We start from the raw sequence: 14,476 nt of genomic DNA, 5'->3' as shown, positions 1-14,476 counted from the left end.
AAGATCATCTTAAGCATTTGCTTGGTCAAGAAATTCTTAAGCTGCATTTCCTTTACCAAGCAATTGCTTATTTTTGACTATGAATATATATGGTCTTAAGCTCGACTCATTCGAATAAGACCGTCTTAATCAAGCAACTCTTAAGTCCTTGCTTAAGTCGGAACTATGAATACCGCCCTATGCCATTTTAGCTTCGAAAACTAAAGAACCGTTTTTGATTTCGCTGTTTCCATGTTTTTGACGTGAAAAACTGCGAGGTGGTTCGAATGTTCAGTCGTTCGTAGATTCGACACTTTGTCCAAAATCGTGTAACATTGTCTTTTTAGTTATATTTATAGATAAAAGTAAATAAGTTGATATTTCAATTCTTAAATTTTATGTAAGATTTTATGATGTCCGCAATTAAATAAAGTTTTTGCTTTTATTTTGAGTAGAAAATATCGTTTTTTGAGGTGGATTGGTGTTTTTCTTTGTTATCTATGTAATAATAAATATAAATAAATAATCGATTTATTTTAATATAAGGTTATGTAGTATGTATGCACGTGAGATTTTACATAATAATTGTCCTTCCTTTTCACATGTTTATCTTATATTATTTACAATAATATATAATGCTCCGAGAGAAGCAATTATTTAATAGGATGTTAATAATCCTGTGTAATTTCGTGCGGGGTTTTTTTATTTCTAAGTAAAGTCATCCCGCCAAGAAATTGCTTTTTGACAGCTTTAGAATTTGATAAGCATGATAAACAACGCTTCCAAATAAACAAAGTTTTATGAAGAAGGATCAGTCCAAATTATTTTGAAACATGTTTTTTAATACTTAATATAATATTGAATGTAACTAACAAATTTTTTATTTTCAACAACCACTGACACATAAATTTATGTACAAATTTTTTACAAAAATTAATGTCTGTCTGAATTACTAAAGTATTTTTTATGAATTTCAGCCAATTTATAAAATTTTTTTATTATATATAGTACATGATATATTTCGTTTTGTAAATAAAAAAAAGACGCATGTACATCTTACTTAAAAATGAGATTCTTTTAAATTTATAAAATTTACGAATAATGCGAGATTTCATTACAAATAAAAGAAAAATGTAACTCTTAAGAGAAGTTACTTAACAAAAGAATTAGAAAAGTCTGTTATATGAATTGTCTGCCATGTAAATATTCTGTCCAATAAAATTTCTGTCAAATGGCCAGTGATGGGTACGTATAATACATGACGTATAATACGTGGTTTTCTACGTGTATAATACTACGTATATTACGTGCCAAGTTTTCTACACGATGTATATTACATTTGATCACGTGATTTAAGAGCGGCAATTTTAAATTCTTCATTAAAATACATCATTCATTACTTTACACTATTGAAAGAGAAAGTTGTTAATATGAAGAAAATTTAGGTAATTATTAATTATTTTAACAATTATAAAATAAAATTTTTAATTATTGAAATGTTTTTATATCGGTTTTATTTCTAAGTTGGTTTCACAGATAAGAGTGAACACCGGACCACGTGCATAATAACATAACCTATATTCTAAGTATTATTCATATTACAGCAATTCCACATGTATGCGAAGTCGCAGAGTCGTTGCGTCTCCCCACTGCGCCATCCACTCAATGCACTCCTCTTCTGACGTCACGGGGGGGACGTCACCGATGTTAGGTATACGTTCGCGTCCACGTCCGACGCGCTTATTGCAGAACCAACTTGAACTTGAAGACATACTCACACTGTTTGCCGAATGCCACTATGCATAGAGGGCATCGATGTGGCTATGAGCTGTGGTCATATTCACATGTATATACGGAAGCCTGTACGGTTCACGAGCGTCTCGAACGCAAGTGGCGGTGTTTCGTACCACAAGTGGCACGAAGTCCGTCCAACTTGTGGCAAGTTCGTTAGTTCGTGCCACTTGTTGGACAGACTCCGTGCCACTTGTGGAAAGTGGATTTCTTGAAGGGTCATTCACAAATATGACAATTCCGTTGTATTCTGTTGCCGTCTATTTCGTCAGTGCTTTTCATTTCAATTTCATGTGAAGAAGAAGAAATGAATTTTATAAGATATTAGTAATATTAGCATATTAGTAAATGTCATCGAACAAACTTTTTATAGTTCACACATAAATACTCATTCCAAACGTATACATATTAATATGTGTATGTATATTATTATACATATTAATAAACTAAGGATTCCACTAAGAATTAAGCGGAAGTTTTTTCTTAGTTTTTTTAATTTTTCTTAGTTTAGAATAAAAAAAATCTGGCAGCCCCCTGCGGGGGCGGACACATTCTCATCACGCACTTTGTTTGTTTATTACTATTCAAAACCTATTAGCATTAATTACTTTTTAACTACACTCTGTAATACAAAAATTTTCCTATTAAATTTAAAAATTGTATTAATTATACTACCAGAAGGTAGTTGAATGACCCAAGAATCTATTTGGTAGAATGAGATTTTGTAGTTGTTTCAGACTATGTAATTGATTTAATTAATTTTAAAGTAAAATGTCAAGAAGAAAGAAATTATTTTTATTAATTTTATTAAAAAGAGTAAAATTAATTACACACAGAGTTAAAATAAGTAAAAAAAGTAGTTATTTTAAAAGGGGATATATAATTAATAATTTTTTAAAAAGAAATAAAAGTGAAATGTGATAGATTTACCGACAATTTTACCATGTGAGTACTACTCATATGGTAAATTTATCATATGAACACTACTCACTTGATAAAATCGTCGGTGAATCTGTCACACTTCGCTTTCATTTATTTTTTTTAAATTATATATTTCTTATTCCAAATCGGCTTTTTTAGACTTCGAAGCATTTATTTTATTCATTTATAATGCAAACTCGAATAAACAAACGTCAATTCAAATGTTTAAGAAAAAAGAATTCACGGTAAGAAAAAAATAATTCACCGTAACGTTCCAATTCGGTTTTTTCGCCAAACCGAATTCAGCTTAAGTTACCACCAATTCTAATCGCTTACTTCCAATTCTTTTTTTTTACTGGGATATGCGTACACAGGTGTCTACGTAGAATTTTTAATTTTTTGTCTGGACACTTTCAGATTTCGATAGTCAATTTGACATATTTTTCAGAATGTTAACGTGAAAAAAACCATGCCTCTCAAAATAACCCAAATGAAAATAATTAAAACATTAAGAAAATTTTGAATTCAGTTTACATTTTAGAGGGAAATTGTTGATACGAAGGTTGGCAGCACTGCGAAGAAACAAGTGGTCACGTGAGCAATGTCAAACATAACAATGCGAACATGGCCGTACCGTATTACGAAAGAACAGACAGTTTTAGGGGAAGTTGCTCGGAAAATAAAGCTATTCGAGCAAAGAAAAACGAGGCTGCTAAAACCTCGTTCTTTTCCTTTTAGCAGTGGATTCACCATGGTCTACAACATCACTTGGATTATTCCCAAGCTCCGTAATCCAACGGGACTGTGGAACATGGCTAGTACTATAACCTTTGCTGCTGTAGGAATTTTTTCTAAAATCATTATAGGTAAGTGGTTCTCGGCTTCGCTGTCTCTCGATACTTACAAAATGTTTTACGAACATCTAAGTGCATCTTTTACCCTGGGGATTTTGTGCTTTTCAAGAATGGTTCAACAAAACAACTATTTACAACAAACACATTATTCAGAGGGCATTGGATTCTCGACCAAAAAATGTGCCTCTCATTACAGTTTCAAATCATCACAGTTGTTTCGATGATCCGGGTATATGGGGTAAGTTTGGCCTCAAACTCAATTCCACTTTTCTATGTCACTCTGAGAAATATTTTCTACTGTCTGTTGACTTTTCCTGTCTAATTAGTCTCTTTCTGTTTGAAGATATGAAATTGCCTGAGTTCGTTTTGAAACGAATGTCAAAAATTAAAAGCAGGGTTTTAAAGTATCAAGTTTTATAAAGTTTTCAAATTCACATGTCCAATATCAAAAGCTGCTCCAGAAATTGTCTATTGAGAACTTTGTGCAATAACGTCTTTTAAATTAATTTTTTCTTACTAAAATATGAGTCTGTTTCAAAACTACGTTCAATTTTTCAAAAGAATGTTAGATTGCAAAAAACAAATGTTATTTTTCTATTCGATGTGTTTACTTTTGTTGTTTCAATTACTTATAATTTTTCTTTCATACCTTTTTTTACATTGGAAACAAATTTTTTGTTTCTTATTTTAAACATTAAAATTTTTGGTTTTTTAACTAATAAATTCAAAAATATAAGTACGTAAAAAAATGTTCAATGTTCAATATAACAAAGAAAAATTTTTTTTTGCAACTTAAAAAATCAATTAAAGAAAAATTATAAGTAAATAAAATATCAAAAGTAAAAACATCGAATATAAAAATAACAATATTTATGTTTTGTACAATTTAAAATTTTTTTAAAATTTTATACATTTTTGATACCGACTCTAAAAGATGACAACTTTTATTTCACATTTCTGTTTATTCGTTTAAATAAAATAGATATTATTTTAAGTCAAAAGACTTAAAAATTTCAGTTTAAGTTCGATAGTAAAATACCACGGTGACAACATATTAATATCTATTAATGTTTATCAATGGCGTTTTATTGTTAGCGAAAATTTATTTAAAATGTTTAAAAAACTTGAGGAACAAAATAATTCCTTTGATTACTTTTTGCTTTCTCATAGAGAAAGCTGTGACGATTTTAGATTTTCCAAAAACTGTTTTGCATCAACTCATTTTCATATAATAATCATATATTCCAAGTTTTATCTGAAATATGTATCACGTAATACGTGGATGATCCCTTAAGCAAATGTCAATAAGTATGTATGTGTCTATATGTATGTCCCGCGTTATTATTTTTTTTATCATATATGGGGAAGTAAAAATCTTTATTAAATGTACTTAATTTATTTGACTGTTTGTTGTCATTAATTTTTTTTTAAATGTAGGTCTGACAGGGACAAATGGAAATATTTTTCAGACAAAAACTTATTTTTAAAAATCGTTTATCATAAACGTTGCGTTCTTCAGCATTGTAAAAAGATTTTCTCTTAAATTAAAAAAAATTTTTTGAGGACAAAAATGTAGGGCAGAGAGCCCCAAGATGTACATAGTTTTGGTTATCAGTTCTAGAAATCAAACTGCAAGAAATCTAAATAATTTTATGAGCGAGCGTTGTAAATTTAGATTTAAAAAATTGATCATTTATCCGATTTTATCTTATGAAAAATTTTATTTCTCGAAAAAATGTATGAAACTTGATTTTATTCATACTCGCTATATTTTTATTGTATTTTGAACGTAAAAATACACCTGAATACTGAATTTTATCTTTCTAGGTGTAAAATTGTAAATTGTCCACTTTTTTTCAAAAATTTTCATCTTTCAAAAACAGGGTTGCTACAATGTCTGGAAACCTGGAAAACCTGTAAATGTCAGGGGATTTTATTTTGTATGGAAAAGTCAGGGAAAAATCAAAAAACACCTGGAAAATAATTTTCTATTAAAATTATGTTAATTTTTGGCGAATTTTATCTAATTTTACCATGAAAAAAAAATTTACCTAATTGATAAATAGTTAAGGGGTAAAACCACTCTAGAGGCAGAAAAAATAGACCTATCTGTGACGATGTATTTTGGGAAAATGAAAAAAGGAACAGGATTTCTTTTTAGATGGCTTATTAATTACATATTGAAGTGTAAAAAAAATTGTTACTTGAAATTTTACTACAAAATGGAGGCGATAGATGCCATATAAGGAGGTCAATCAAATAACTCGATTCGCGTTCGAAACATCGCCCTTATGGTATTTCGACGCATCAAAAATAGTGAAAAATTAAAATTCAAAATGTTAATATTTCGAAAACACTATCTTGTAGGGAATAAAAAAGCGCAACTTTTTTCCCTAATACTTTTTTTTGTAGAACAAATATTAATTAAATTAAAAATTAAAAAAACCAAAAATATTTTTTTCAAATTTAATTAAATTTTTAAACATTAATCGTTGTTTTGAAGTCAAATGTTAATGAATTAACTTGCAATTTTTTATACAAGTTCATTTGGGTCTGCTAAAACCGAAAAAATCATAAAAACTTTAAAAATTATTTATTGTTTAATTATTTTTTATTGTAAACAATGACCTGTCAATAATATATTTTTCTTACTTTCGATGAGGAAAAGTCTGTGCTGAAGTTTTGAATTGATCAAACTTCCAGTGAGAAAGTTGTTCCTCGGTATTCAAGGAAGTTTTCTGGAAAATTTCAACAAAATTTATTAAAAAATAAAAAAGTTATGCAATTTTTAAAGAATACGCGCCGCGTGACACATTCGCTCCAATAGACAGTACAGTGCTATAAAGGTGCGTGTCACCTTTATAGCACTTTTATGTTATTAATATTATTATTTAACAATTAATAATGATAACTATTTATTAATAATTATATGTTAGTAATTAATTATTAATAATTATTTATTATATTTATTATTAATATTTTTATGGTTAATATGTCCGTCATTTTTTTCCCTGTTTATACATGTGTTTTTATTTCATAAATTTTTTAATTTGTACAAATTTTCATGGCACACATTTTTTACTATTTTTATCTTATACATATGTTTTTAAACCCTTTATTTATAAATATTATTTTTTAATTTTAGAAATAATGAAAATGGCTCTTTGGTCAAGCTTGATATTAATAAAATAATGAAATGTCACAATTATTATTAAAATAGTTAATAAAAATAATGAAATAAACAATTTATTATTAAAATAATAAAATAAAATCTAGTATCATTAGTTAGTTATAATAAAATCATTAATACTCTTCACTGTTTATTTGTATTAAAATGTAAATTTTCTGTGATTTTATACGTTAGAAAAATTATGAAAAAAAGTAAAACTTTAAAACAAATTATTAAGAAAACTAAAAACCATTTAGAAGAGGTATAAAAGTTTATTAGATAAGATAAAAATTTTTTATTTTAAAAATTTAGTTGAAATTAAAAGTTTTTAATTAGTGTAGAAAATGCAAATATTTTATTGTTATTATTATTAAAAAATGTGCGCCATGAAAAATTTGTACAACACCGAAAAAAAATATTCTTGTATTCAGAGGAAAATTCCTCTTACAGAATCCTCTTGAATTTTATTCTTAAAACAAGAGTATTACTCTTTAAATGAGAATATTTCCCTCTAATTTCAAGAGGATCGAAACAAAAGGACTATTCTAGAGCATTCCTCTTATATACAGAATAATCTTTTTAGAATAAAAATAATACTCTTAGAATTTAGAATAATCTTCTATATTTAAGAATATTCCTCTAAATTCTAAGAGGATTTCCCATAAAAAGTCGCTCATGCGCAAAGATGATTGCGTCATATCATTTACGTCGCGTCATAAATCGCATATCATGGGTGAAAAAGTTTTAATTTCTGTGTGAAAAAAGGGGAATAAACCAAAATGGATAATAATCTTTTAAATATCTTGATAGAGTTGCAACTTACACAATACGTGCCTATTTTTGAAGGTAAAAGAAATTTTTAAAAGTAATTTTTAAGAAAATTTAAATAATTTTGAGGTTATGCTATTTAAAAATTTATTTTATTACAATTTTTATTTATTTTAATTTTATTTGAGAATTTATTTAAAATAAATTTTCAAATTTAATGAATTATATGTTTTGCGCATAAAAATATTATTAAAAATAGATTTAGTTGATTTATTCAAAAAAATTAAAATCAATTTCAATTTATTTATACTCATCAAATAGATGTAAATCATGGAATAACAAATTTTATTCCTTTTAATTTTATAGATTATATCTATGACATACAAATTAGATGATTGCATTTTTATTATTTCAGAATTCTTTTTAAGATGATATTTTCCTCTTAAAATAAGAGTATCCTCTTAAATTAAGAGGAATAATTTTACATAGAGGACAATCCTCTTAAACCTAAAGGACATCCTTTTGCAGCATATACTAGAGAAAAATATGCATTGAAATAAGAGGAATCCTCTTGAAACAAGAGGATTTTTTTTCGGTGTAAATATTACATAATAATGAGAGGGGCTTTTCTTATTTGGCTTTTTTATACTCAGGGCCATTTTTCAAAAAGCTATAATAAATCTCAAAATTAAATCAATTTAAAAAATCTACATCACACACGTGTTACGAATAGTTTTCTCTTTATGTACAAACGTTTGCTTTTATTTTTCATACACTTGAACGAGTCGTAATATGTTAGGAAAGTTAACCAAAATTTTGTATATAAAAGATCTCAAAACTAAATTTTACAATAAAAACTGTAATATTATAGATACAATGGCTAAACTAAAATCAAAAGTTGCGTATTACCTAATTTAATTTATATTCTAAATGCCTGATAAAACTGTTCAATAGTTTTAATATAAAACCCAAATGGCTTTTTTCCTCTTGGTTTTTTCACCCCGTTCTACTCTATAATATACGTGTTGTCAAAAAAGGATAAAATTTTTAAATATTGTCTTTTCGCCAAAGAAAAAATGTTTAAATCTGAGTTATTTTTCTATAAATGATCAATACAACAATAAAATTTTGCTATGTTTTGATAAATTTTGTTTTTTAATTAATTACTTTTTATATAAATCACACTTATAATGTGTATGGAAAAATATTATTTGAGACCTGGAAAACCTGAAAAAGTCAGGGAATTTTATTCGAGAAAAATTATAGCAACCTTGAAATTAAAACTCAATTAAAGTAACTTCCTATCATGTTTGTTATATTTATTGTGTAATCTACACATGAAAATACTTATGTGTACAAATTTGCTGCCATCTAGATCGAATATTTCCTTGACAACGCTATGTCAATCGATTCGAATCATGTTCAGTATATATTTTTCCTGTAATCTACGCGTGAAAATACATATATATATATATATACCACATTTCAACCCTCCAAATGGACACTTTAAATTTGAATCAACGATAAGTATACCACTGCGCTGGTTTAGAGGACAAAAAGGATATGTAAAATTTTTGTTGAAAAAGAGGACCTTTAGTTTCCTTACCGAAAGAAACTGAAAATAATCAAAACTAAACATCATGTAAGAATTTTAAAACTAATTTTCTACATATTTATTATATTTATTAAGTAAAAAAAACGTAAATTTAAATAAATGATTATTTCAATCAATTAATTAAAATAAATTGACAATTAAAAGTAATTCCAACAATTTGTTTTTAATAACTTGTCACCTTATACAGAAAATTTATACGAAATTTACATCTTGGGACACTGCATTATAGGGTTTATCTTTGGGTCCTCCCCACTAAATATTTTACTTTTCTCTGTCTTACAAAAATTACATAATTCGTTCAATAATTTCAATAAGCGATTGTTAATGAATTGAAATAATTAGATCGCATGCTTTTGAATTATTTAAAAGTTAAATTGTTGTTTTGCATAATTTTAAATTAAAATAAATTGACATACAGATTTAAAATTGTAATTTTTTTACTCAATTTAAATTTGGTTTAAATATATCAAACACTTTCTAAAGATTTTTTCTATTTTAATTGAAGTTTTTTAATTTCTTAGTTTCTTTCATCATTTTTAGGGTGCCGTACTCGGTTCGGAACCCTATTAATATCGGTTTTTTTGAAATCGTGTACCCCCCTCCCCCTAGCGGCCACACAAATTTATCTGGAGGGCTGAAAATTAGTACACATATGTATTTTTGCGTGTAGATTACAGGAAAAATATAGCGAACTTGATTGGAATTGATTAACATAGCGTTGTCAAGGAAAAACCATGAATTTTTACGAAAAATGCCTAAAAATGACTATGTACCCCCCACCCCTAGCGGCCACATCTTTTGACATAAAGAGCTCAAATTTGCGAGTGTAACTCACACTTGTCCGATTTTTTCTTTTAAATTTTCTATTATCTCTCATTTTATCTCTTTTAACAATTAATTTTTGTTTATGGGTCCGACCATTATATTTCGAATAAAGTTGTTGCGGTCTAATTATACCCTTAACTGGCACAATTCTGCGTTTCTTAAAATGTAATTAGTTTTACAGGGATTAATTTATTTTAATTTATTTTAAAAAAATTTTTTAAATAAAAAGGAAAAATTGCGTGTTTTTACATAAAAATTAGAGTTATTTTTTAATATTATCACTTAAAATTTTAACGTTATTCTCTTAAGGTTATATTCTTTAAGGAAAAAATTAAAACAGCAGGACTTGCAAAAAAGGTATTTATTTTGCAGAATAAAATGTGACTTTTTAGGTTAAAATTAAAAATTTATAATTATTAATATTTGAAGCTAATTTATTCTTTTGTATCGAATTAGTTGTGTCAAAAACCTTACAAAATTACTAAGAATATGTCAAACTAATGTATTCCCTGCCGGATTGGAAAAACCGAGTTGTAACCGAATTGGGTTACGATTCGGTTACGTTTCGGTTCATTGTGAAATATTATCGTTAATTGACGAAATATGTAGTAAATAACTATTAGGAATGGTTAATATACATTTAGATAGCTTATTTATGCAATAATAATAATAAATTAAGATATAATTAATTAATAATAAGTGTTTTAAGTGTACAGTGCATACAGTTGTTGAATTACCATATATATGTATATTACCATCAGCGGCAGCTGTGATACGCACGTTAAACCCTAGATGGCGTTAAGGATGACTTTGTGAATGAATTTCTAAAATTAAGCCCTTGAGTGTCAAATGTGTAAGTAAATATATAAGTTTTAAAAAAATAGATCAATTTATTAAAACAACTTTTTTGATTTATACAAATATAAAAAAAAAATTTTATAACGAACAAAAATTTTTTTCATGAGAAAAAGTTTTTTTTGTGTCAAAATTAATCTTTCTCATTTTATTGAGAAAAAAAATTTTTTTATTCAAAAATTCAAAAAAAATTTATTCAAAAAAAGAAAAATGAGAAAGATTAATTTTGACACAAGAAAAACTTTTTCTCATTAAAAAAATTTTTGTTCGTTATAAAAATTTTTTTTTATATTTGTATAAATCAAAAAAGTTGTTTTAATAAATTGATCTATTTTTTTAAAACTTATATATTTACTTACACATTTGACACTCAAGGGCTTAATTTTAGAAATTCATTCACAAAGTCATCCTTAACGCCATCTAGGGTTTAACGTGCGTATCACAGCTGCCGCTGATGGTAATATACATATATATGGTAATTCAACAACTGTATGCACTGTACACTTAAAACACTTATTATTAATTAATTATATCTTAATTTATTATTATTATTATTGCATAAATAAGCTATCTAAATGTATATTAACCATTCCTAATAGTTATTTACTACATATTTCGTCGATTAACGATAATATTTCACAATGAACCGAAACGTAACCGAATCGTAACCCAATTCGGTTACAACTCGGTTTTCCCAATCCGCCAGGGTTGAAATAAAAAAAATATTCGAAAGCTACTCCTTCAATTAATTAGAGCTCGAAAAAATGCGCGAGTCTATTGGACCCATGGTGACAGTTAAGGGTTAAAGAAATTGATTCTTTCAAAAATGATTCTGTATGATATCTAAGGAATGAAATAAAAAGAATTTTGTTAAAATTTTTATTACTGTTCTTATAATATAATATTAGTTCAAAGTGAAGAATGTGCGGAATTGGAAAATATAATGTATAAAAAGAACTTCAAAAAATTAAAACTGTATATTAATATATTGGTTAATTTCTAAAAAAAGATAAATCCAAAATTATGATTAAAAAAAATTCAAAAACTAATATGACTATTCTCATAAGAAGAGGGGCGACTATAGTAAGCCCCTAAAATAAGTTATTACAATCTTTATGAACATTATTGTTTAAAAAATAATTGTTTATACTTATAACTGAATTCTCCTGATTTTATGTAATATTTATTGCTTGAGTAAAATTAGTTTCATGCACGGTAATGGAATGCAGTTTTTGCACCATATGAATATGAATATTTCGAAAAATATGATACCGCAATTATTTTTATTAATTTTGCTTCCTCATGAGGAAGCTTTGCATTCGTGACGTTTTTCGATTTTTTAAAATTGGGTTATATGGACTCAATGTCATCTAGAAATAATATATATGAAGTCCTGAGCAAATGTCCAGATGTATGTGTGTGTATGTCACAAAATATTGTGTACAAATTATCTCAGAAACGTTTTAACGGATTGTCCTGAAATTTTGTATGCTTATTGTAATCATTAATACCTAAAATCTGACACAAGGATTTCCGAATATATTCACAACATTTTATTTTTTACAATTTTTTCAAAATTAAAAAAAAATTTTTTTTTTTAAATATTTTTTTCTTTGTAAATTTAATTTTGTTTAGTAAAAAAATTTATTTCTTGCATTAAAACGAGTCGATTTGCCTATAAAAGGTTCATATTTTACTGAAATCTAAATTTGAATTTTTGAAAATAATCGTTTATGGTATTTTTTGAAATAACTTTTTCTGATATAAAAATTTTAATTAATTCTTATCAAATTTGTATTCCTGGCATAAAAACGAATCGATTGAGATATACAAAGTTTACATTTTAATAATATTTATAAAATTGATCGTTATTTTGGTTGTAATCCTTCTTTTAATCTTGAATATAAGTGTATCATGATGAGGAAGCTAAATGATCATGAAATGAACACCTAGTTGAATATTTTTTTAGAAAAAATGTCTTGAACATTTAAGGGGAGGTTCCCATTGCGGGAGTAAAAAAAAATATTTTTTTATTGCATTTTTTGAAAGCTATATATGTGTGGAATGTGTGTGTAAAGCGATTTTTTGATCAGAAGAATATTTTCGTTTTTATAGCGTCTTGAACTCACCGACGTTCCGAAGCTGAGAACCGCTGAGGTCGTAAGTCTTCCGCCATATTGGATCCGCTGTTTTGAATTTTGAAAATCTGATATCATATTCGTAATCAGCGACCCCAAAAACTCCCGAGTAAGGAATTTCAGTCATTTGAATCGCTTTTTAAGAATAGACAAATATTACACATAAAAATGCTTCAAAATTTTCCCAAAACTTTAAACGCGTTTTTCTCGAAACAAGATTCTTCAAACTGGTGGGCATCGTAGCGTCTAAACTATTTAACCAATCAACTTCGGGTTTACGGCTAATTAAAGGTAACTAAATTCTGCTGGGGTTATACTTTTAATATGATACAATTGTTAACAATAAAGATTTTTTACAAGAGGTCAAACATGAAAAAATAAGGCAAAAAAGTTAAGTTTTTGTTTTAGACTTAAAATTGCGTATTGTAGAATGCCCACCGTTTTCCTTATTTAAAAAAACATTGTTTACTAGGTGCGCCATATTGGTCGCCACTTTGTTATTTTTTGAAAATGATATATATGTTTTAAAAGTTCAAAGATGTACTTTTATTTAAGTAAAAAACTACATCACTAAGTCTTAACCGTTACCCGTAAAAAATTGTCAAAGTTTGTGTTGATTTTGGCCTCCGCATTGGGAACCTCCCTTTAATTTGTTCTTTTCTAGAGAATATCTAGAATGCATATATTTGAAGTTTTAAATAAATGTCAAGATGTATGTGTGTGTCACAAAATCTTGTGTACAACTTATCTCTAATTCGAAATGGGACAATTCATTAATTACGTAAGGGTCCTTAGGGGGAGGAGGAGGGGGGAGTTTATAAAATCTCTACATGGTCTTACGGGGTAGAAGGGTAGAAGCTACGCTTATGTAAGATTTTGCCAAGTATTTTCCATTTGTATTGTTGTAATTAATTAAACATTAAATTAATTTAAAAATTAATTTTTATAATTAATAAATTATGAATTTTGAATGAAATAAATTAAGTTAAGTTTAAAAGAAATCAAATAATGAAGGATATTAATAAATTAAATAATTTGAGGATAATAACTCTAAAATCCAAGATTATATTTTAAATTTGTGTAATATTCCATAAGGTTATTGTAATATTAATTTATTACATTATATTTATATTTATTATAGTGAGGATGGTAATTTTGTTTTTGAATTTTAATATTTTAGATAAGATGGTAAATAGGTGTCTCCTATTAAGTATTTCATTAACCTAATCATATCTGAGAAGGTAGAAATTTAATTGACCACCTGTCAAAATTTTATGTACGAAACTCGTACAAATATTTTTCGTACATGGTTTCTGAAAAAAGTGGGTCGTTTCTCGCTCCTGGGGTATGGTCTCAGAACCTTCTTATTGCCGGTAAGATGCGGGAGAAAATAGCGACTGTAATATTGTTACAGGAGATTTTTTTGTAATTCGCACCTTTATTGATTTCTTATTATTTATTTGAAATATATATAACATTTTAAATTTGGATAAACAAATATAGGGGAAAGGAGGGTAAATTCGTCCAAAAAAATTAATTTTTCAATCCAAAACAGTGCCTC

At 27.0% G+C, this 14,476-nt stretch overlaps 1 protein-coding gene across 3 annotated transcripts in view; it reads left to right on the top strand.

The window, feature by feature from the left end:
* The first annotated feature begins 3,272 nt into the window (after nt 1–3,272).
* LOC127290865 (tafazzin) overlaps nt 3,273–14,476 on the top strand; it is a 44,962-nt gene continuing 33,758 nt past the window's right edge. The window contains exons 1-2 of one of the 3 annotated variants that reach the window (XR_007844499.1): nt 3,273–3,557; nt 3,655–3,783. Coding sequence is in view for 1 of the 3 variants with exons in the window: in XM_051319679.1 (XP_051175636.1) it covers nt 3,293–3,557; nt 3,655–3,783 (394 nt within the window). In the remaining 2 variants the exon portion in view is untranslated. The remainder of the gene's footprint in view (nt 3,558–3,654; nt 3,784–14,476) is intronic. The other 2 variants (XR_007844500.1, XM_051319679.1) reach the window with 2 other exon arrangements.

Source organism: Leptopilina boulardi, unplaced genomic scaffold (genome assembly GCF_019393585.1).
Source record: "Leptopilina boulardi isolate dan_hultmark-lab unplaced genomic scaffold, ZJU_Lbou_2.1 LbouV2_90, whole genome shotgun sequence".
NCBI classification, from domain to species: Eukaryota; Metazoa; Arthropoda; class Insecta; order Hymenoptera; family Figitidae; genus Leptopilina; species Leptopilina boulardi.
Note: the sequence above shows the minus strand (reverse complement) of the source record. Positions and strands in the feature narration are given on the sequence as shown.